Below are 23111 nucleotides of genomic sequence, written 5' to 3'. Positions count from 1 at the left end.
TAAGTGCAATGAGAGAGATCCTGGCAGGGTCTCCCAGGAGCAGCAGTCAGAGGCATCTATCCTGGAGGAGCTGTGGAAGTGGGTCAAGGACGGCTTCCTCTACCTGGTTGCAGGCATGGGCCTCGAGATGATGTGCAGGATGAGGGATGGGGTGCAGAGGCATTCTGTTGGTGATGTTGGTCATCACCCTTGGGAAGGTTGGGAGAAAACACAGGCAGGCATGTGTAGGGACCACAGTCAGCTCAGTCATGCAGGGTGTAAGCCTGGGTGAGGAGGCTAGAAGGGAAGGCTCCCTGGCTACACAAGGGTCAGGGGATGGTGCCTGGTTGGGAGGGGCAGAGTAAAGAGTTCTCTGGCCCAAAGTGTGTCTGTAACAGGGATCTGCAAATTATTTGAGACCATCTACCATCTCTCCTGCACAGAGGGATTGGGGTTATGGAGGGGGTCCTTAGGTTCCCACCAGTGCATTCATCCATTAGAGGTCCTTGATCCGACAACCTGGCAGGCCACTGGACCCAGGGGAGCTATGGTGGGCATCTAGGCACCAGTCTTAGCTCACATCTCAGCCTCACCCAGCCTCCATCACAACAGTCACAGTCGGCCTCACCAGTGGAAGTCCTAGCACAAGGACCTTCACAATCCTTCACTCTGTGTCCACCCTGTGTCCGTGCCTTCTCTGGCAAACCCACCCTTGCAGCTGACTAGCAGCTCTAGGCAAAACCCCCAACCCCCGGCACCTGCTGAGCAGTCTTGATCTCCCCAAACGCACCCCATACCAACCCGCATCCAGGCACCTTGTCAGCCCTCCCTGACGCCTTACCGAGCTCAGGGGAGGTGGGTCGGGCCCGGCGACCTTTGCCCTGGCTGCGGGCCCCTCGGCGGTCCCAGAGCCCCCAGGGACCGTCTTCCTCTGGCCCTCTGCGCAGCCTCTTCTCTGCCTCGGGCCCCGCCCTGTTCTTCTCCAAGGTCTGGGGTACAGCAGCGCCTTCCAGGCCCGGGGTGGCCCAGGGCAGGAAGCGCACGGCCTGCGCCGGGGGCTCCCGCTTCCGACCAGGGGGGGCCTTCGTCCTGGCCTCGGGGGGATCGGCGGCGGGGGGCGGCACGGGGCTCCTGCACTCCTGGATGGCTCTGCTCCGGGTCAGCGGGAATTGGTCCCGACGCCTAACTTCCTGCTGCGGGCCTTCCCCCGGCTCCGTCCTGCCCGCCGGCCCGCGGCTCCTGGGCCTCCCAGGCTCGTCCCCAGGCTTCCCCGCGCTGCTTGGAGGGGGCGGCTGGGTGGCGGCAGGGCTCACGGCCCGCGAAGTCTTGGGGGTGGAGGGCCGAGAGAAGAGCGGGGGCTCGCCGGGCTCTCGAGGGGACGGCGCGCGCTGCAGCGTGGCGCGCAAGGACTCGTGCGAACGCACTAGCTCCTCCCGCGACGTGGAGCGGCGGATGCGGCCCAGCTCCTGGGCGAAGCGCAGCTCGAGGTCGGAGGCCGGGCTGCGCTGCCGTGTGCGCTCGTCCAGCGAGGCTGCTTTCTGCTGGAACAGGCGGCGCCGCTCGGCCACGCTGCCCGGCGCCCGCAGCTCTTCCTGCGAGGCTCCGGGGGTGCCCCACGGCGCGCCGCGCTCCGACTTGGGCTGTTCCAGAGAGCGGGCCTTGCGCAGGGGCACCCAGGGCCGCAGGGGCGCCGGCGGCGAGTCGCTGCGCTCCAGGCTGCGCCGTCGCTCCTCGAAGAACTGCAGCTTGTCCAGGATGCGGGAGCCGGCGCGCACCAGCCTAGGCGAACGGCCCAGCGCCGACAGGCGGCCGGAGGCCTCGCTCAGCGGCGTCTGGGGTCGGGATTCCGCGGTGCCAGCCAGGGAGGGCCCAGACGACTTGGACTTCTTCCCCCGCTTCTCTTCCGCAGTGGTGTCCTCGGGCAGCACTGGCTCCTGAGTGCGGCGGTGGGGTGACGTGGTGGTGGCCGCGGGCTGGGCCGAGGGTCCCGGTGGGGACCGCTTCCCCACCCGAGGGGACGGTGGGGGAAGCAGCGCGGATTTGGAGGGAAGTGGCTGGGCCGGACGGCGCGGGGCTTCGCTGGCCAGCTGAGGCTGAAGGTCGGGCTCCTCCCTGCGCAACCCGCTCTGAGGGACGCTGCTGCAGAACCAAGACGGAGAGGGGTCGAGGATTCAGTAGGCCTCCCCTCCTAGACTCTTAGCTTGTGACAGGGATTGGGTGGTGGGCATGCTGGGCAGGCTTTGGGGTGACATGGGCCAGATCCTCTTCCCCCCGCCCCCACAAGGAGCGCACAGCCAGAGCAGGTGCTGGGGGAGAGGCTGGCTGCTCTGGAACCACAAGACTGGGCCAGTGGCTGGGTCTTGTTATGGACTCAGCCCCAAGACTCGGGCCAGCCTCCTTCCCCCAGTCCTGGAAGCCAAGAAACAGCGGAAACAGAACTAAGCATGAGGGAGAGAAAAGAATGAAGCTTAGGACCCAAAGGATGAATTGGGGAGGAAAGACAAGAGGGTGGGGTGGGGAGGGGCGCCCTCAGGAATGCAGCCTCCCACTCATTCCAGCCCCCAGCTGGTCCCCACACCCCTGCCCATCCTCAGCAGGGCACACCCCCTCCTGGTGGCCCCTAGAAGCCAAGTAACAGCCTCCTGGACCTGGCACAAGCCTTTGGGGAGCAGTGGACTATCTCTAGGATTTCCTGGCTGCTGTGTAGACCTGAGCCCATCCCTGCCGCCACCACCAGCACTGATGGGACACAGCAGGTGGCGACGGGATGCCCAGGATCCTAGTCCCCCTGCTCAGTCTGCCCCCAGGATAGGCCTTTGCCTTGCACTTCCCCTGGGAAAGCTATCTTGAGTGCTTGGAAATCCCCCTGAGAAGCACAGAAGGCCCCCCACAGGGGTATGCTCTGAAATAACTCAGCTCAGAAATAGCTACTAAGTGGGCCTGAACAGGGAGTGTGGGAGAAGAGGAGGAGGGAAGGAGCCGGTCACCCCAGAGTATCCCGTTCGCTTAACAGAGCTTTGATGCCCAAGAGCTGGGTCTGTTTTCCCCATCTGGACCCTCCAGGGGGTAAGGGGGCACATCACACATAAAGATTAGAAAAAAAAAAAAAGAAAAGAAAAAGAAAGAAAGGAATTAGAGGTATTTTCATACCTGACACATCGGAGAGCTTAATAAAAACCTGTAAAATGGCTCATTCAGTATTTCCTGTGTGCCAGGCTTGTACCAAGTTCTTAAAATGCATTGAGTCTTAATGCCCACAACAACCCTGTGAGGTAGGAACTGTGATCACCCCCATTTACAGATGAAGAAACTGAGGCATAAAAAAGGTTAAGTGCCTTACCAAGGTGACACAGCTGGGAAATTATTGGTGCTAGGGTTGAAACCCAGGCAGTCGGAATTCTGAGCCCTATTCCCTCCAAAGTGTCTGGGTTCCCAGGGCCACAGAAGGGAAGACAAGTAGTGGGGTACCAGCCACGAGCAGTTCTCGGGGTCTGAGTTAAGGATGTTTTAGCCTACTTGGGTCAGCCACCCATACGACAGACCCACCTCTGACTGGGGCTAAAAGGGGTGGTGGCAATGCAGAGTGCCCTGTGGGGCAGAAACCCCAGCCGGCCACCTCTAGGGAGGCAGTGTCTACTCTAGGGGAAGGGCGGCAGAGTCCCCAGGGAAGGGCCTCTGGGAGCTGAGGCCTGGAGAGAAATTGAGGACAGCAGAGGAGGCCTCTTGCCGGCAGCTCTGAGCTCCAGGCCAGGCTCTGTACCACAGACATCACTAAGGAAATGGGTTCCTCCGAAGTTGCCATAGCAACTCCAGGCTCTGGCTGGGGCCTGGTAAAGAAAGGCAGGGAGGGAAAGGCGAGTCCAGGGCACAGGAGTGCCGGGTAAGGCCAACAAGATAAGCCAAGGGAGACTCTCCCTGGCCCTGGCCCTCTCCCCTGCCCACCACTAGCCACTCTACCCACCCTCAAAACAGCCTCCCCCACCAGGCCACTTCTTTCTCCTCCATGAAGGTACCTGCCCCCCACACCCATACCCATCACAAACCAGGGCCCCCTCAGCTCCCCAAATGTCCCCAGTATCTCTATCCTCAGCCACTCCCCTCTTCCACTCTAGCACTTCCTCCTGTATCTGCCAGCCCCAGATATCCAAAAATGGCTCCAGTGCCTCACTCCATGTCCACTTCTCACACCCCCTCCCAGGACAACCTTGAACCCCACCGTCGGGAACTTAGGAGTTTTTATGAGAGAAATCGTTGCAAGACCCCTGCCACCCTCACTGCCCCCCTCCCTCCAACCTGGCCCCATTGCCAGCTCCTTCCTTTCCCAGCCCCCTGCCACCCCCAGCCCACGGCCTCCTGCTTTCACAGGCCCCTTGCCCCATCTGCCCCTGGCCACCTCACACTCTTCTCTCTCCTGCTTGCTTGCTTGCTCCCCTGCTCTCTCCTGCTCTCCCGGGAGCTGCCGTGTGGAAAGGTTCTGTTCCTCCCAGAAAAAGGCCCACATGGGAACAGGAATGTGCAGAGATGAAAAGGCAGCAGCTGCTGAGACAGCAGGCACGGAGGGGGCCCCCGGGTGGGGGGAGGGATCCTGGGGACAACTGGAGCCTGAATGGGTGAGGCAGAAGAGGGCCCCTGAGAAACTGAAGATCTTGGAGGAGACAAGGAAGGGACAGAAAGGTCCAGGAGACCGTGGAGATGGCACAGTGAGCCAGGACAGGTGGGAGCAGGGCGATGTGGGCGGTGATGGCTCAGGAGGAGGAGGGAGCAGTGTGGGAAGATGGAGTGGCAGCAGGGGGTGAAGAAGTGCACAGAGAGATGGATGGGGAAGGGTGATGGGTGGAGGCTGACGGAGCAGTGAGGGCAGCGCAGGACAGCGTGGTGAGATGGGGCAGTGCAGGCCCAGGTAAGGCCATTACTTACACGTGGATCGAGAGCGCCCGTCCTCTGTACAGGCTGAATGCGCTGCCGTACAGGTCACTGGCCACGGAAAGGCTATCCTCTGACCCCCAGCTTGCGCCCACCAGATTAGCTCGAGATGCCCGCACCAGCGGCTCCACCCCCAGGTGCCGTGGCCCGGCCCCGGTTGCCTGTGCTTGCCTTGGGCTGCCCGGGAGGCGGCGGGTGCCACCCCCACTGCCCGCTTCCTGCTCCAGGACCGTCTGCCCGCTGCCCCACCAGCTCACTTGCTCCTCTGAGGTCCCTGTCACGGAGGTCGGGGGTGTGTCCAGGGAGGTGCCCACCAGGGTGTCAGAGCCCCCTAGAGAAAGGAGCACCGTGAGACCGAGGCACCCCTTGTGGGAAACCCGCCTGCCTGCTCTTTGTACACCGCAGGAGCTCACCCGTGGGGGTGCTGAAGGCCCCGTCATCCCGAAGCTCCAGGCGCTGGGTCCCCTGCACATCGCTGATGTCATCCTCAGCTGTCTCTGAGTCTGGAGAAGAAGGGGTCTGTGTGGGCAGGGCCCTCCTCCCTCTGCCTCCAACTCTTCCCTGTCGCCTCCTGCCTCCCCGCCAACAGCAGGCTCCATCTTCTCACTGGCAGGGCTGCCAGCACCTCCTCTCTTTTGCTCCCCACATCCCCTGCCCAGCCTGGGCTGCTCAGGATAACCCCTCCCATACCAGCGCCCAGGCTTCATCTCTGGGCCCCTGGGTACTCACATTTACCTCCATAGGGCCCTCCAAACTGCCACCCCCTCTCTGACAGTCAATTTCTTAATGGATGATCAGGGCCTCCTCCCTTCTCCCTCTCCCCTTTTCAGTGAAAGCTTAAGCCCCTGTGCAGCCCCCAAAATCATCAAGTCCTTGGTTCCAAGGCTCTAAAGTCTGGGTTCCAGTACCCCGGGAACAAAGAGGAGTCACCTCAGAGTCGTACTGCCAGGGCATTCAACCAACCACAGGGCCAGCCTGTCCTCTACCCCAAACCAGCTGGAAGGCATAGGGTGCAGCCGAGGCAGGGTGAGGAGAGGCCAGGGCCAGATGGGAAAAGGGGAGACGCGGGGCGGGGGCTAGAGCAGGAACCAGTTTCCTACCGTAACTTTGCTTTCTGCAGGAGCGGAAAACTTCGCTTCCATAGGAGCAGCAGGAGAGAGACAGGGACAGACTGTTATCAGAGCGTTTGTGGGGTAGGGCATGGAGGGCAGGCAGGACAGAGGGGGTGTGAGGTACTCAGTGCCCAGAGGTGCCCTATGGCAATGGGTGGGGAGGGAGATACCTGGGATATGCCCAGCACTAGGACCCCCATACTTGGGCTGGTTATTCCAGCTGCCCCAGTGGTTCTGGTACCCTTGGCACTTACTGGTGCTGCCACTGGACACACACACACATACACACACACACACTTGCTTATGTCCAATCCAGCCACAGACCTGGGCCTCCCCCATTAGGGGTCAGGCCTACCCTCTATTGCAATACTTGCCTTATGCTTCGACCCCTCCTTGCAAACCAACCCCTTATCTGTCTGCATCATGATGTGACAGGCACCTTCCTCAAGGTCCCTTTTCTTCTACTGTTGAATCATCCTCAAAAATGCCCAGTGGTTAGCTTAGAGCAAAGGTTCCTGGGCGTATTTTCAACTTTCCCAGATTCTATCAGCTTCTGTGCCTCAGTTTCCCTCTGGGTGCCATGAGAAGAAGCCATGTACTGGTTGCCAAAGCATGGGAATGAACTCCTCCCCACTAGGCCTGGCATGGAGAACAGGGTACCCAGCCCATGCAGGGGTGTACTAGCGAGCTGCCCTCCCGGCGGCCAGGTCCTCTCTCAGCTGTAGGGACAGGGGGCCTTCTCAGGTGGGTGGGTAGATGAGCGTGGGGGTGTGTGGGAGGGTCCCATGTCTCATGGGCTGCCTTCAGGGCCTCAATGCCTCACAGAGGGACAGGGACCAAGAGGAGGAATGGGCATGGGCTAGAGCAGGGACGCCCACGGTCCACGCACCATGGGTGAGTCGGCCAAAGGCCCGGCGGGAATGGCCGGTTTTCTGAAAGAGAAAAGCCAGAATGAGTAGTTGAGGGGAGGCTTGTTCCTAAGGTCCCCATGCCTCCCATCCAGACCTGCGACATCAAGCGGAAACTCACTCCCTGGCCAGTGTGTGTGAGAGGAAAGGTGGGCAGAGACCCAGAGTGACCAGCTTCCCCTGTAGGGAATGGCTCTCCTGCCTTCTTCCAGGGTACCCATCTGGACTCTTGGGAGGAGCAGCAGGGGAGGAAGGAGAGAACAACAGGCTGCAGGTGGAAGCTGGGACTCCCCACTGGACAGAGGCTTTCAGCCCGGGACCAGGGCAACAGCCCCAGAAAAAGAAGATAGAAGACAAGATAGTCAGGCTCAGTGAGGAGGAGAAGATGGGGGTGCGGGGGGCGGGGTGTTTGAGCGACTGGGAGATGGAGGAACGAGGGCATAGATTCCTGCTGGGGGACGGACAGATACCTGGATAGGTGTCAAGGGGTGGGGGAGGGATGAGGGGGGGCATAGGGTCAGAGCTTCAAGAATGCAGGAGGCCCGGGTGCGCGGAGGATAGGGCAGGGCTTGGGGAATGTATTGAGCTCAGCGCGGATCCCTGTGCGTTGCTTTCAGGAGCTCCGGAAGATGGAAGGCTCCAGAGTGGGGGGCTGGGGCAGGCCGGGCGGGGGGCCGGGACCCGGGGTTCGGGTTGGCCAGAGGAAAGAGAAGAAGAGGTGGCAAAGAAGCAAGTGGGCGCTCCACGCCGAACGCTGCAGCGGGGGCCTCCCTCGGTGGTCGCGGGGATTGCGGGCGATCGGGGAAGAAGGGGTCTGTCTTTCAGAGCGGGGAGGGGCCTGCGCGCTCAGAACGCAGACCGGGGCGCCCCCAGATCGCGCCTGGCTGGCCGCCCTCAGCGGGGCTCGGGTGGGGCAGGCGCCGCTCCAGCGCCCCCTCCCCCGGGACCAGCCGCGGTGACCCGCCCTCCCTCCGGGGCGCCAGCCCTCCCTGCCCCCTCCCGGCGCCGCCCGCCCCCGGAGCCCTCACCTGGAAACGCTTCTTCACCCACAGCTTCTTCATGGCGGGGGAGGGGGCCGGGCCGGCGGCCGGGCGAGGAGGGGACGGGCGGGGGCGGGGCGGAGTCGGAGGCGGGGCCGGGGGCGAGCTGGGGAGCGGGCGGGAGCCGGCGCGGGTGGCGGAAGGAGCCTGGGGCCTCGGGAGTCGGGTGGGGGTAAGGCGGCGACGGCAGCGGCAGCGGCAGCGGCGGCGGCGGCGCTGGAGTCCGCCCCTCCCCCGCCAGCCTGCACCCCACCTGGCGCCCCTTCCTTGTTCTGTCCCCCTGCTTCCCCTGGGGCGGCCCTCACCTGCCTTCCCATGCAGCCACCAGCCACGTCCTGACGCCGAGAGCGGCGCACCCCCACCCTGCATCTGCTTCCTGGGGCCTAGGCTCATGAGGAAACTGAGGCACAGAAAGGGGTGCAGTGGCCTCTAGCTCAGGCCACTTTCTGGCAGCCCAGCGCGGCCTCCTCCCACCCTCAGCTCCCCCCGCGGGGCTTCTCTGGAAGGTCAGCAGCATCTCGACTTGCTCATTCCACAAACATGCACCCACACACACTGTGCCAGGCAGAACCAAACTCGCCGAAGGGCACAGCGCCGGTGGGGGCGCCTAGGTCAAATGCAGGGCAAGGGTCCTGGCTGGTGGGAACTCAGACTGTGAAAACCCCCAGGCTTCTCAAGAAAGCCAGAGAGGGCTTTATCTCGCCTTACCTCGAATTTCTCGATTGTCCCCTACGCGGCCACCTACCCAGAATACATTGACACACACAAGCTAGGGTGCACAGAGGTACCCCCATTATTCACAAAACTGGCCAAAGTTCTCACTCACAGGTAAGCAAACCCACCAAATTATTTTTTGTGTTCCACCCCACCCCTGCCTTCCTTACTCAGCCCTGTGCACACTTTGCATACACAAAATTCTATCCTCCCCATGACCGTTATAGCTGTTTCGTTAGCAATTACTAAGTGCCAGGCACTTTACAAATGTTACCTCATTCGCAAAATCCCATGAGCTTGAAATCCTCTTGAATAATCCCATACCCATTTCACTGACAAGTGACTGAGTCTCAGAGAAGTCCTGTCACTTAGCCAAAGCCATACAGGTTCTAGGACTCCACGTGTCCTGGAGATGGGAATTATCATCCCAGTGTGGACAGGTAGTGCCAATCCTAGTTTCTGAGTGGTGGCTATTAAGTAACTATTAACAGTGATTGCATGTTTGGTATGTACCAGGCATTGTGCTAAGCACTCTATGTGAATGAGCTCATTTAATCCTCATGATGAGAAGGAAGACTGAGACAAAGAGAGGTTACTTGCCCAAGGTCACACAGCCAATAAATTGAGGGAGCCAGGATTCCAACCTAGCCACTGTGACTGAGCCAGACAGCCTCACAAGCTGAATACTTTAATCTCTGGCTCTAAAGTAAATACAGCAGGGAGGCAGATGCCTAAGAATCACTTATGCCCAGGAGGTGGAGGTTGTAGTGAGCAGAGATTGCACCACTGCACTCCAACCTGGGCAACAGCGCAAGACTCTGCTTGAAAAACAGTAATAATAAAATAAAATAAATGCAGGGAGAGACTCCTGGGTTTTTTCAGCCTGCACAATGTTTGGGCTGAAAACACCTCCCTCATCTTCAGTTTCTACTTAACCCCTGCAGTTATTTGAGTTTGTGCTCCTTTTTTAAAATTTTATTTTAGATTTCTTTATTTTTTTAGAGACTAGATCTCACTCTGTTGTCCAGGCTGGAGTACAGTGGTGCCATCATGGCTCCCTGCAACCTCGGCTTCGTGGACTCAAGAGATTCCCCCTACCTCAGCCTCCCAGGTACCTGAGACTACAGATGCATGCCATCATGCCCAGCTAATTTTTTTTTTTATATTGGGTAGAGATGAAGTCTCATTATGTTGCGCAAGCTGGTCTTGATCTCCTGGGTTCAAGCTATTCTCCCATATTGGCCTCCCCAAATGCTCCCCATAGGCATGAACCACAGCACCTGGCTGCTCCTTTATTCTAAAGTTTAGGTCATGTCTTGTACATTCTGGGTGCATACAGGTGTTCTTGTTTTCTAGACCATCAAAGCAAATTACAAGTACAGACACACGCACAAGGACAAGTACTGAGAGGGCACATGTGTGTCCATGCTCGTTCTAGCCAGAGGATCCTGGACACCCACGGGTGCTTTCCCTATACACCCCTAAACACACCCACTCACAGATGGGGAGCTGAGTGAGGAGAGGGGGTAACTTGAGCCCCTGTTCCCCAGGAGAATCCGAGGGGCTGGCACATTCCGTAGCAAAAATAACCAATGGGCAGAGGGCGTGAGTGACGGGACAGCTGGGCCCAGGAGAGGCCGGCAGGATTCTGTGTTCCTGCCCTGGGTCGGCACTGCTCACCCCTCAGGGGCTGGCCTGGAACATGCTATCCAGGTGGGCCTCCCCAGCTGGCCCCAGATTGCCCCATTTTTCTCCCATAGCTGGGCAGTTATGTCTCCTTGCCACTTCCCCAAACCCAGACTTCCAATTTCTGCACCACCAGCAATGCCCTCTAACCAGAGAAAATCCAAATCCTCATGCTATGCCTGATCTTTCACATGGACCCCACTCAGAGCCACAAGCTCCCACCCCACATCCCTTTTGTCTCCTCTTTCCTGCCTCCACTCAGTTTCTCCCTCCTCCCCTCATTTACCACCCTGCTCTGTATTTCTGGCATACTGTACAGTTTACCTATTTACTATGTTTATTGCATATTGTCTGTCTCCCCTCACTAGAAAGGAATCCCCTGGAGGACATAAATTTTGGTCTCCCCCAACCCCCTGACTTGTGGATCAAAAGCACATAGTAGGCATTCAATAAATATGGGAGGGCATGAACAGTGACAGGAATGAGGACAGTAAATCTTCCTGCAGCCGCTTCCATTCATTCAGACTTCCCCCTTCTCTGCCCTAACCCAGACTCTTTTTCAAGAGGTCTTCAGCCAGAAAACTGACCATCTCTCATTCCACTCAGGATTCCCCAGGAGGGGGTCCCAGAGCTCCTCTCTGCTTCTGCTTTTGGCCTCTCCTTGGCTCCCTGGTGGGCACTAGGCACGAATGGATGTTACCACTCTCCACACCTGTTCCCAGCTCCACACTAGTTTCCACCTGGCTTCTCTAGCCAGACATTCTAAATTCCCAGTGAAAAAGATAATAACTGCAGAATATTCCTCATCACAGGTTCTGGTATATTCTGGTACATTCCTCCACCCTTTCCTTGCCTAAACTGGCCCTCTCTCCCTATCTCTAAGCTCTCCCCTCCAAGGCTTCAAGTCCCCAGGATGGTTCATTACCATGTATTGGTCTTTGGCCCTTCTGATTAACACCAGAATCTTCTAGACCCTGGCTATGAAGCCCCAGCTAACACACAAGTGAGCATCATCAGCTTGCCCCTTCTCTCGGCTGTGCCCTCTTCTGCTTCCCCTCTGCTCTTTAGTCCAGGTCTGCCCTTCAGCCACACACTCATACCCATAGCTTTGAGGGTAGCACTTGCTGTGAATTTGCATGTAGCTTCTCAGCCCGTGCAGGTGGGAGCCTGATATTTTGAAAAGAATGCCTGCCTATCTTAGAGACTAGGCCAGAGATGTATTTGGAGATATTGACAGGAGAAAGATGGTAACTGTGACAAATCCTTGACAGTCTTCCCACACTTCTCTTTCAATGGACAGGAAGTGTGGACCCAGACTCAGACACCTGGCTTTCAGACCTGTCTCTGGCACCTCACTAGCCATGGGAAGTTAGATAAATTTCCTCTTTGAACCCATTTTCCTACATGAATAATGGTTATAACAGTAAGCTAGGGTTTGGAAGATTAAATAATTTAATGAGGCAGGGTGCCTTCACATGTTAAGGATTCTACAGGTATCCTGCATTTCTGCCATCTTTGTTCTCTATTATTATTTTGAGACAGAGTCTTGCTCTGTCACCCAGGCTGGAGTGAAATGGCGTGATTTCGGCTCACTGCAACCTCCGCCTGCTGGGTTGAAGCAATTCTCAGCCTCCCAAGTAGCTGGGATTATAGGCGCCGGCCACCATACCTGGCTAATTTTTGTATTTTTAATAGAGACGGGGTTTCAACATCTTGGCCATGCTGGTCTCAAACTCCTGACCTTGTGATCCACCCATCTTGGCCTCCCAAAGTGCTGAGATTACAGGCATGAGCCACCATACCCGGCCCCTTTGTTTCCTGTTCTTTCTTCATTTCTACATCCCCCAAATCTCAGCACCACCCTCCATCCCAGTTCCCATCCTCCAAACTCTCCAGGCTGTAGCCCACTCGCCTTCTCATGGCCCCAACCTTCCAGAGCCATGCCTAATCCTTCCATCCTTGTGCTAACATATCCAGCTTCAGGAGTGCCAGGAACCTGGCATCACTCTGTCTTGTTGAGCCAACAATACCAGCCAGGAAAGCGTGTCCTTCCCTATGCAGCCAGGTCCTTGCTTGGCTTCCTCGAGTACCCTGAAGTCCTCCTGTTGTTGTTTCCAACCAAGAAAGTTTTCCATGAGTAAGTGTGAGCAATGCCGAGCTGCTTGCCCAGCTGCCCTGGAGCAGAAGCTGAGCAGGGGCTGGTGGGGTGGGCAACAAAAGGGGTAGGAAGCCAGATTTCCCCAGTCAGTTCCCAACCATCACCAAAGCAAACCCTCTCCCTCCTCCAGAGCATGTGGGATAGGTGTCATAGTTACAGACATGGTTATTTGCAATGGGACAGACCGAGGCTGCCACCTGTGCTGCCACCTTCTATCTATACAATCAGGACATGTTCTCAAAGGGGATTTGCTGCAGCCCAACCCTCTTCCTGTTCTCATATGAATGTCACAGGGCCCCGGATCCAGCCCCACAGCACGCAGGACCCTTTTCTCACCCCAAGCCTCTCAAGCCTGCTGTTCTACTGGAACAGCCCAGCCTGCACACTGCCCGGCTGGCCTCTGTGTGGGTACACCCAACCAGGCTCAGCTCTGCTGACCATGCCACCAAGACTGCTGAGGAGCTCAGCAAACGGCTCGCACACCTCATCACTCCTTCCCACTATGAGGGACCAAGGCAGGCCAGGAGGTATCCATCTAGAAAAATGCCAGGCCTGGGCCAATCATGTGGCAGCTACTTTCCCAACACTCTGCCTTCCTCTCTCTTCAGAACTTCTTGAGGAGTACAAAACCCCCAGAGCCAAAACCAGGAGGACTGGCTTCTCAGCTCTGGGATGGCCATAACTAGCTCTGTCTCTAACTAGACTACTACGTCCTAGGCAGTTCTCCCTGACCTTTGGCCCACAGTGTCCTCACCTGTGAAAGGATGTGTTTGGAGCTGCAATTCTCTGTGGTCCCTTCCAACTTTAAAACATTATAACTATTACTCTCCTTCTCAGCTCTTTCTTTCCCTTCCCTAATCTCTCCCTGAATCATATTCTCATCAACTCATCTAACTTGTCCTTTGATCTATATTCTATTTTCAGCCCCTTTTGCCCCTGGGGAGACCAGAGCTGAGATCCCCCAAGGAGTCCACGCCTTCCCCAGCTCCGAAGTTGGCTAGAATGCACCCCATCCCCTGACCCCAGGCTGCAGAAGCCTGTAACTGTCCAGGTGCTAGGCCAACCAGGAGAAGCCAGTCTTGGTCCTCTCTAGCCCAGGCCTGGCCACAGAGACTCCAGGAGGGTGGGTAGGGCAGGGCTGGGGGAGAGGAGATGCTGACATAGGGAGGCCAGCTTGGCTGCCTCTCCTGACTCGGCTGTGCCCTAGAGCCTTCTTACCCACCTGATGCTGAGGGCTTTCCTCCCTGTGCCTCCTCCACCTCCTCCAAGGATTTACCCCTGCACAACAGCACCCATGGGAGTGACATGTTCCCCTTAAAAATGCCCAGAGGAGTGAACCCCCACCTCCTTGCCATCTTCCTCAGCTGTTGTCCACTTCCTCAGAATTCTGTTTCCCAAGGCTCTGCCTTTGTCTAGAGAAGAGCCATCTGGTTTCCTCAAGGACTGAGGAAATCAAAAAGGAAGCCTCAAAACAAACCCAAGGCTAACATCCCTGACCTGGCCCCCATGGTAGCCCCAGCTGGACCATGAACACTGGGCCCAGCCTCCTGCCCTCCCCTTCTGCCTCAGACTCTCAGCCTTTTCTTCATACTGCACCTGGAAATCTAAGGGTGGGGGCCAAGCGCTGTTCCAAAGCATCCCCCTCCCATGCTCTGGAAACATCCACTCTGGAAGCTCAGGTAGACGTGGTCCACGAGCGTCCCATCCCAGCTCCACGTGCACATCCCTCATCTGTTTGCACCAGCATTCAGAGTCCAGAGCCCTCCACAGCACCCATGCACGCACACGCCTGCATGTGGATTCTCCACCACTCACTCATGCCCATGAGGCCTGGTCCTGGCTCCGCCTCCTCCTGCCTTGGACCCTGTTCACACGTGGCCACCCATAGGCCTCTTCCACCCTGCCTAGAGCTGATCACATCAACCCTGCCACAGCAGTAGCCTGCAGGGAGCTCTCAGCCATCCCTTCAATAGAGTGGCCTGGACCAGAGGAGCTGGCCCCCTCCTTCAGACATGCACCCAAGCCCCTGTTAAGGGGCTGATTGGAGGGTGATCTCATGTTTAAATTATGGAGCTGAAGGGGACCCTTTCCCCCAGGAGGCTTCTCTCTACAGGAGAATGAGAACTTCCACTCCAGAATTCCCTGAGAGGAGGGAGTGGGTCTCACTCAGGCTTGGTTTACCAACTGCTTGCTGACCCTTGACCTCTGACTTTCTTGGGGAGAGTCTCTCTACCTTGACACCCCCTTCCCTGAACTTGACTGTGGATCTCACTTTTGGAGCCGGGAGCCAAGAAGCCAGGGCACCTGGGAAGAAGGCGGAGGAACCAGTATCCAGTACCTCGCCCACGTGGCCTGGACAGCCGTTCTCTACCTCCGAATACCCCGCCCGACCGGGCGCGGCCCCCACCTGCCCATTACCTCCGACCTCCAGCACTGTGAGCACCGCCTCGCAGGAGGCCTGGCCCCGCTCGTTCTGGGCCGCGCAGCTGTACACGCCGGCGTCCTGCACCCCGCAGCGCCGCAGCCACAGGCAGCTGGGCTCAGGGGTCGGCACGGGCAGGAGCTGCCCATCCCGGAACCAGCTGAGGCTGGGCTGGGGCGTCCCGCTCACCACCACCCGCAGACGCACGTCGCTGCCCGCGCACACCGCCGCGTTCTTCAGGGTCCGCAGGAAGACCGGCGCCCCGGCCACGGCCGCAGGAGCCCCGCCGCCGGCCCCCACCTTGGCCCTCTTCGGGGGCACCCCGGGGCTGGGGGGTGCCCTCATGCCCGCGTCCTCGCCTCGCGTGCCCCGGGATTTCTGCATGGCCACTGAGAGCTGGGCTGGGGGGACACCGGAACCGGGCGGCCACGGGGGCACCCGCGGGACGGTGCCCTGAGAGATGAGTCTGGGGGGCCGGCGGCCTGCCTTCCTGCTGCCCGCCCGCCTTCGGCCTGTGCTACCCAGAAGGTCACCGGGGCGGCCGGCGATTGCGCCTGGGGGCTATTTTTAGGCCCCCCGGCTCGGGTTGCGAGGGAGCAGTGGAGGGAGGGGGCAGCAGAGGAGGGACTTGACTCCATTCGGCTCCTTCTCTCCCTCCAGGAGCCCTAAGCGCAGCCCAGCTTGAGAGAGTCCCTGGGTATTTGCTCCAGGCTCTCTCCTCCGAGCGCGCCTGGCCCCCAGACGACCCACTGCAGGGAGTCAGGTTACCCCTGGACTCAGTCCCATTTCCCTTCCTCCTTCCTCTCAGACCCCTCATCCCTGCCCGGCTCGGCTCGGCTGGGAGGGGAGGAAGAGGAACGGTCCTGGTGAGATGCCTGAGAGGTGGATGGGGAGACAGGCCCAAGTGGAGGTGAGCAGACAGTTCCGAAGAGGGACTTTGGCCTCCCCCAGCACCTCCATTACAGCTGGCGAACAGTAAGACCAGGAGCCTGGGAATCAGGTGGACTGGGGCCCCAGCGCGCCCTGCCCTTATTTGCTGGGTGACACCAAACCTCTCTCAACCTCCAAGTCTTCATCTGTAAGAATGGGTGGTGGAATAGGGTTGCAATCGGCACAAAAGAGTGGGCAGGACATTCCAGGCAGAGGGAAAGGCATAAACAAAATGAGCCTGATGAAAACATAGGTGTTCTAGGAATTAGAGAAGTTTGGAGGGATTGAACCACAGTGGGTGGGGTGAGTGGAGGAAGGGAGGTGGGGCCTGGGGAAGGCTTTGGTTTCTCTACCCGGAAAGCAGGGGGCGCCACTGCACAGTTTTAAGAGGCAGAAAAAACACGGTGGGAGCTGTGTCTTAGGAGGATCCTCTTGGCAGCCACGAAGTGGAGGATGAATAGAAATGAGGGTCAGTTCAAGTGCTGGTTCTCTGAGGAAGGTGCCCGTTAAAAGGCCAGATTCCCAGCCCCTTGTCCCATGCTGGTTCAGTGGCTGAGCTGGGAGGACTCTGCACATTTAACAAATGACTCAACTGATTCTGATGTGTCTAAAGGTTGCATGTTGAGAAACCTCAAGAGTCCAGATGAGACCTTTGTGATAGAACAGTTCTGTATCTTGGCTGGGCATGTGGCTTATGCCCGTAATCCCAGCACTTTGGGAGGCCGAGGTGGGGAGATCACTTGAACTCAGGAGTTCAAGACCAGCGTGGCCAACATGATGAAAGTATGTCTCTACTAAAAATACAAAAATTAGCTGGGTGTAGTGGCTCATACATGTAATCCCAGCTACTCAGGAGGCTGAGACAGGAAAGTCTCTTGAACCTGGGAAGTAGAGGTTTCAGTGGCCTAGATTACTTCACTGCACTTCAGCCTGGACAACAGAGTGAGACTCTGTCTAAAATAAATAAATAAATAATAATTTTAAAAAACAGAACAGTTCTGTATCTTTCTGCATGTTGACAGTGGTGGTGGCCACGTGGATCTATAAAAGTGATACAATTTCATAGAACTAAATGTGCATCTGCACTTGTATACACACACTTAGAGTGCATGTAACACTGGTAAAACCTGCAGAAGGTAGGTGGATTATGCCAACGCCCCTTTCCTAGTTGTGATGCTGTGCTATAGTCATACAAGATGTTACCCTAGGAGGAAACCACGTGAGGGCTATGCAGGATCTCTCCACACTATTTCTTATAATTGCATGTGAATCTACCGTTATCACGAAGTAAAACATTTTTAAGAAGTCTGAGTGGGAGACCCAGGCCTGACCTTGAGCTCCAAAGGATGAAGCCCAGGAAGGGCTGAGAGGAGCCATGAATCATTCAGAGACAGAGAATGTTATTCTTCCCCTTGCCTCCTCTTCCCCACCCTTATTCTGGGATACTGAAGTCAAAGAGAAAGAGAGAGAGCAAGAGAGTGTGTGTAAAAACTGCAGGAGGAACCACTGAAACACTGAATTGCATCCATAGAGGTTAACAGCCTTAAGGAGTCACTTTCTATAATTTGCATACATTAAAGCTTATTTTTTGTGAGGTGCAGGTCTCTGGGTTTTGAGAAATGTATAGAATCATGTATTTGCCACCCCAGGACCATACAGAGCAATTCCAGCACCCCAGATATCAGCTTGTGTATCCCCTTTGGGCTCGGTCACACTCCCTCCACAAATCCCTGGCAACCACTGATGATGAATTGAATTCTAAAGTGTACATTGAATTCCAGAAGGTGAAAATATGGGGGAAGTCATTGCAAACAGATGGTACATCAAGAAAAAAGGAATAGAGACTATTCAAAAAACAAATAACCCAAAGCCACCTGACACTGTGCCACTAAATGTGTATGGAATGCAGTGGGTAGACTGTAAATGTTGGCTGGTTAGTTAGTTGGTTGATTAAATGAACCATGTGATCTTGAGCAAGTCACCTAGCATCTCTAAGCCTCAGTTTCCTTATCTATAGAATGGAGGTAGATAATTAAAACCAACTCAGGGTTTTATTCATTTATTCAAGCACAAAGTATTTTTTATTTATTTATCAGCAAATATTTTTGAATTTCTACTATGTACTGGCACTGTGCTAAGGACTAAAGATATGGCAGTGAACAGAAAAAGATTCCTGCTCCCATTTTGCTTTTACTTGAGAAGAGAGACAAACGACAATAAAAAGAAATAAGCTGGGTGCAGTAGCTCACGCCTGTAATCCCAGCACTTTGGGAGGCCAAGGCAGGTGGATCACCTGTGATCAGGAGTTCAAGACCAGCTTGGCTAACATGGCGAAACCTTGTCTCTACTAAAAATACAAAAATTAGTCAGGCCTGGTGGCACATGCCTGTAATTCCAGCTCCTCTAGAGGCTGAGGCAGGAGAATTGCTTGAACCTGGGTAGCGGAAGTTGCAGTGAGCTGAGATTGTGCCACTGCACTCCAGCCTGGGTGATAGAGCGAGACTCCATCTCAATAAAAAGGAAGGAAGGAAGGAAGGAAGGGAGGGAGGGAGGGAGGGACCTGTAAAGTTTGTTAGAAGGAGGTAAGTACTATGGACAAAGCTTAAGGCAGATATGAGCATGGTGGGGGACTGCACTCGCAAACAGGGTATAGCTGGAGTTGGCCCCATTGAGAACATTTGAGCCAATCTTGAGTAAGAAAGCAAATGATGCAGATATCTGGGAGGGCTGCTTCAGGCAGAGGTGGGAATATGCCTGGTGAGCTCCAAGAAGAGGCAGAAGGCCAGAGAAGCTGGAGGGAGAAAGGGGAGAGAGGAGGGAAATGGGTCAGACAGGCAGCAGGGGCCAGATGGGCTAGAATTTTGCAGGCCATGGCGCTTTCGTTCATGGAGAAATGAGAAGTCATCTTTGGGTTTTGAACAGAATTACATGATCTGACTTACGTTGTAGTGATGGCATTAAATTATTATATTAAATATTCAAATGAGTATTAACTATTTAAAGGGGCCTGGCACAGAGCCTGGAACATGCCTTCCTAGATTCATAATTGGGGTGTTCGTTGATTTGCGGGCAGGAGTCTGTGGGCCTCGGTAGGGAGGGCACAGGTCCATGCGAGTCACTGGTGCCCTCTTCTGGGAGGAGCCCACACTCTCTGTGACAGCTGGAAGCTGTCAGGCTCTGGCCAGGCCAGGCACTTGGGACAGCTGGCTCCAAGGTATTTGCCTGTCCCTTAGCGTGGGCCCCACAGTGCCCTGCAGCCTGGCGCCTGGCTGGTTACGTGTACTTCCAGTCTTCCCTGCAATCACAAGCCTGTGGTGTCATGGAAAGAGATCTGAGCTCCAGTGGCCAAGGAACCTGGGTCCCAGTCCTCCTTTGCTACAGACTGCTGTGTGACCTTGGCAGGTCACCCTACCTCTCTGGACCACTGGGCACTTCTTAAGCCATAATGATGTACTGCATACCCGGCACATGGGAAAATCTCGGTAAATGTTCATTAAATCAGTGAATAAAGTTGAGGGGTCATCAGCCCTTCCTGGTGAATATTTAATTTAGATAAAAGTAAGTAAAAGTGCACAGTAGGTATCCATTCATTAAGTATTTAAGTATTTAATGAGTACCTACTATTCTTCTGGGCATTCTTCTGGACACTTGGGATACAATAGTGAATAAAATGGATAAAAACTCTACCCTTAGGTAGTCGACATTTTAGGTGTTAAATCGAAGGTTATTTGCAGATGCGCCTTGGGTGAGCTTGCGGTGAGAGGAAGGAGGGAAAGGGTGAATGAGTGGAACAGGACAGGGATCTCAAAGGACAAGGGGTGAAAAGGTACTCAGAGTGGACAGACAGGCAGGAAAGTGTTTGCTGAGGCATCAGTCCTGGCATACAGTATCTGCCACCACGATCCCTTCTGTTCCACCCTGTCCGCTGGGGTCAGAGCTGGTCGGGGCCTGGTCCCTTGGGTCCGACGGGGAGCCAGTCAGCATTCTGTGAGCACTGTTACTTCTCAATGTTCAGAATCTTGAAGGGTAAGACACCAGAGCCCAAGGAGCAGGCAGAGGCTTTGCCATAGAGGTGATGAGGTATGTGTGGGGGAGGGGCACACTGAAGAGCTGGTTGTCTGTATACTGCCACACAGGATCCAATAGCATCCTTTTTTTTTTTAAGAGACAAGACCTCACTCTGTCATGCAGTCTAGAGCGCAGTGGAGCAATCATACCTCACCACAACCCCAAATTCCTAGGCTCCAATGATCCTGCTGCCTCAACCTCTCAAGAGGCTGGGACCACAGGTGCACATCAGCACAAGCAAAGCTTGCTTGCTTTTTTTTTTTTTTTTTTAGGTAGAGACTAGGTCTTGCAGTTTCCCAGGCTGGTCTCAAACTCCTGGACCCAAGTGATCCTCCCACCTTGGCCTCCCAAACTGCCGGGATTATAGATGTGAGCCCCTGCACCTGGTTGAGACCCAAATCATTGTTTGTTTATATTTACCCATTCCCTGGGTTCCTTTGGTCACTGCTCAGCTCCCGAGAAGACAGGCAAAGATTAGAACCAGAATTTCTAGTTCCAGGCAGGCTGTGCTCAAATAGTCCTTCCCCACTAGGGGATAGAGAGTGTCTGTGGGTCTTCTTTATTCTCTGGGGACAAGTGGGTAGCAGTCACGGGAGACAGGTGTACTGAAAAGGAAGAGTTTTCTTTCAGAACTGTCCCCAGCTGGAAGGGGCTATCGAAGACACAATGAGTTCCCTGGCTCTGGAGACACTGAGGCAGAGTTTGAGGAAGGCTCATGAAGGATGTGGGGCAAGGCGGAGAAGGGGGTTTCTGCATTGCAAGGTTCATTGCCTGGGAGCCTTCTGAGGTCTGACACCCAGAGCCTAAGATTCCTATATTCCTTCCACCTTAGTGACTAGTCTGTACCTAAGCATTTGGCGGGGCAGGGGGCAGGAGAGGGGCTGCCTCCAAAACCTCCTCTGACCCATATGTCCCTTTATCCTTTGTGGGACAGATAAGTATACATAGTTCATTCAGGAGAAAGAAGGATTCCAGAAACTACTCACAGATATACACACCCCCTCTAGACCACCTGGGCCCAGCCCTGCCCATGTGTTTCCAACATGGAGAGGCTGGCATAGACTCCAGGGCCCCCAACAGGCTCAAGAATAAGAAGCCCCTTACCCATTCCCCCTCCTCCATCCCAGTGCAAAGACATTGGACATGACACTTTCAATTTCATTTCCTGCTACGTTCATTGTGGAGTTCTCTACAGGTTGATTGGGGTAGTTCTGGGGCCTGTAGGGTTCACCCTACTTGAGCAGTGGGGGGCATGAGTCGCCAGTGGGAGAGGGAGGGGACCCAGGGCTATACCTCAGGTCCTCTTAGGGCAAAGATGAGGACTACAACAGAGAAGGGGACTTCTTAGAGAGAGGGGTGACTTGTCAGCCAGGGCCACATTAAAGGAGAGGAAGAAAGACACCAGAGAGACTTTGGAAGTTTCTGGAAAAGTCAGTTTGGAAGGTCAGGTCAAGGACCTTAAGACTAAAGGCTCCTGAGGTTTATCTCACACACAAACTGTCTGAGCTTATTATCTTTGTGATCTCTACCCTCTTCCTGACTCCTTTAAAGGATAATCCCTGAAATCTCAGAGGAGAAACTTGAAGGCTGAGACCTACATGGATCCATCGTTTCCTACATCTTTGATCCACTAGAATATATTTTTTAGAAGGAGTAAAAGAGACACAGCCTTCACTCTGCCCGCTACCCCACCTCTTAGCTGTCAAGTTACCCCAACCCTATGCTGAATCATTAAGGTTTCCCCACAAATTTGAAATGCCTCCTTTAACATATGTATGTCTCATGTGCGTGAGTCTTGTTCGAAACACTCCATTTTGTTCATTAATATTTGTATATTTCTTCTTCACTAAAGGATCTGTTTTGATTACCATAGCCTTCTGATATATTTTGATATTCTATGATTTTCTATTTTTTGTTTCCTTTTTCTTTTTTTGAGACAGAGTTTCACTCTGTCACCCAGGCTAGAGTGCAGTGGCACAATCACAGCTCAATGAAGCCTTGACCTCCTGGGCTCAAGCGATCCTCCCACCTCAGCCTCCCAAGTAGCTGGAACTACAGGCTCATGTCACCATGCCAGGCTAATTTTTAATTTTTTTGTAGAGTCCAGGTCTTGTTGCATTGCCCAAGCTGATGTCAAACTCCTGGGCTCAAGAGATCCTCCTGCCTCGGCCTCCGAGAGTGCTGGGATTATAGGTGGAGAAACTGCCCAGCCTCCTAATTTTTTTTCCATATATCCCACACCCCCTCCCACCTTCTCCAATTCTCTTAAAAATTTTTCTTTGGTATTCTGACATTGCATGACATTGAAATTATAGATGAATGGAGACCAAATTGACTTCTTCAGAGAATTGAACCTTCTTATCAAAGCACAGAATAGATGTTTCCATTTGTCCAAACATCATTTTTTCTGAATTGGGACTTGTGTATAACAATGGTATTGGAAAGGGTTAATAGAAAGAGACCATTGGCTCATATCTGTAATCCCAAGGCTTGGGAGACTGAGGTGGCAGGAGGAGCAATTAAGCCCAGAAATTCAAGACCAGCCTCAGCAACATAGAGAGACCTCCTCTCTACAAAAAAATAAAAAATTAGCCAGGCATGGTGGTGTGAACCTGTGGTCCCAGCTACTTGGGAGGCTGAGATAGGAGGATCGCTTGAGCTCAGGAAGTCCAGGCTGCAGTGAGCCGTGATCATACTACTGCACTCGATCCTGGGTGACACAGCAAGACGCTGTCTCAAAAATAAAGAGTGAAAAAAAAAAAGAAAGGGGCTGTTGGCTTCTTTGGAGAAGGGACTGGGGGAACCCTACTTCAGAGCCAGTTAGTGGGGAGCAGCTACATCCTTCAAAAAGAATAGCAGGTAGTGTCCCCCAACCCGGCTGACCTGAAGGTGCAAAAGGGAGCATAAGGGGGCCAGTCCTGGAATTGGAGCCCAGCAAGAGGTATTTGTGGTTCTTCAACAAAAGCCCCTGTCCAGCCCTCCCTGCCCCATGCGCTGCATACAGACAGCAAGGCCAGGCGGCTCAGGGAAGGGAAGCGGGTGTGAGGCCCTGGGGAAAGTCTGGCTGTGCAGGAGGTCAGTACAGTCCATCTCAGGGTGACAGGTGGTATCACAGGGCCCCAGGGACCCCACAGGAGACCTGGCAGTCAAGACATCAGGAGCCAGCTTGGC

At 55.2% G+C, this 23111-nt stretch overlaps 1 protein-coding gene across 48 annotated transcripts in view; it reads right to left on the bottom strand.

The window, feature by feature from the left end:
- The window catches only part of SPEG (striated muscle enriched protein kinase), a 58693-nt gene extending 43228 nt beyond the window's left edge, over nt 1–15465 (bottom strand). For 6 of the 48 annotated variants that reach the window (XR_013519114.1, XM_035305847.3, XM_078328617.1 and 3 more), the window contains exons 1-6: nt 7951–7986; nt 6904–6946; nt 6003–6032; nt 5316–5405; nt 4897–5233; nt 821–2118 (exon numbers count right to left, since the gene is read on the bottom strand). Coding sequence is in view for 36 of the 48 variants with exons in the window: in XM_035305847.3 (XP_035161738.3) it covers nt 821–2118; nt 4897–5233; nt 5316–5405; nt 6003–6032; nt 6904–6946; nt 7951–7983 (1831 nt within the window). In the remaining 12 variants the exon portion in view is untranslated. Of the gene's footprint in view, nt 1–820; nt 2119–3129; nt 3158–4372; nt 4511–4896; nt 5234–5315; nt 5406–6002; nt 6038–6903; nt 6947–7043; nt 7401–7950; nt 7987–8267; nt 8522–14938 lie in introns of those variants that run through there. The other 42 variants (XM_035305848.3, XM_078328630.1, XM_078328648.1 and 39 more) reach the window with 18 other exon arrangements.
- Between the last annotated feature and the right edge of the window lie 7646 nt (nt 15466–23111).

Source organism: Callithrix jacchus, chromosome 6 (assembly GCF_049354715.1).
Source record: "Callithrix jacchus isolate 240 chromosome 6, calJac240_pri, whole genome shotgun sequence".
Lineage (NCBI taxonomy): Eukaryota > Metazoa > Chordata > Mammalia > Primates > Cebidae > Callithrix > Callithrix jacchus.
Note: the sequence above shows the minus strand (reverse complement) of the source record. Positions and strands in the feature narration are given on the sequence as shown.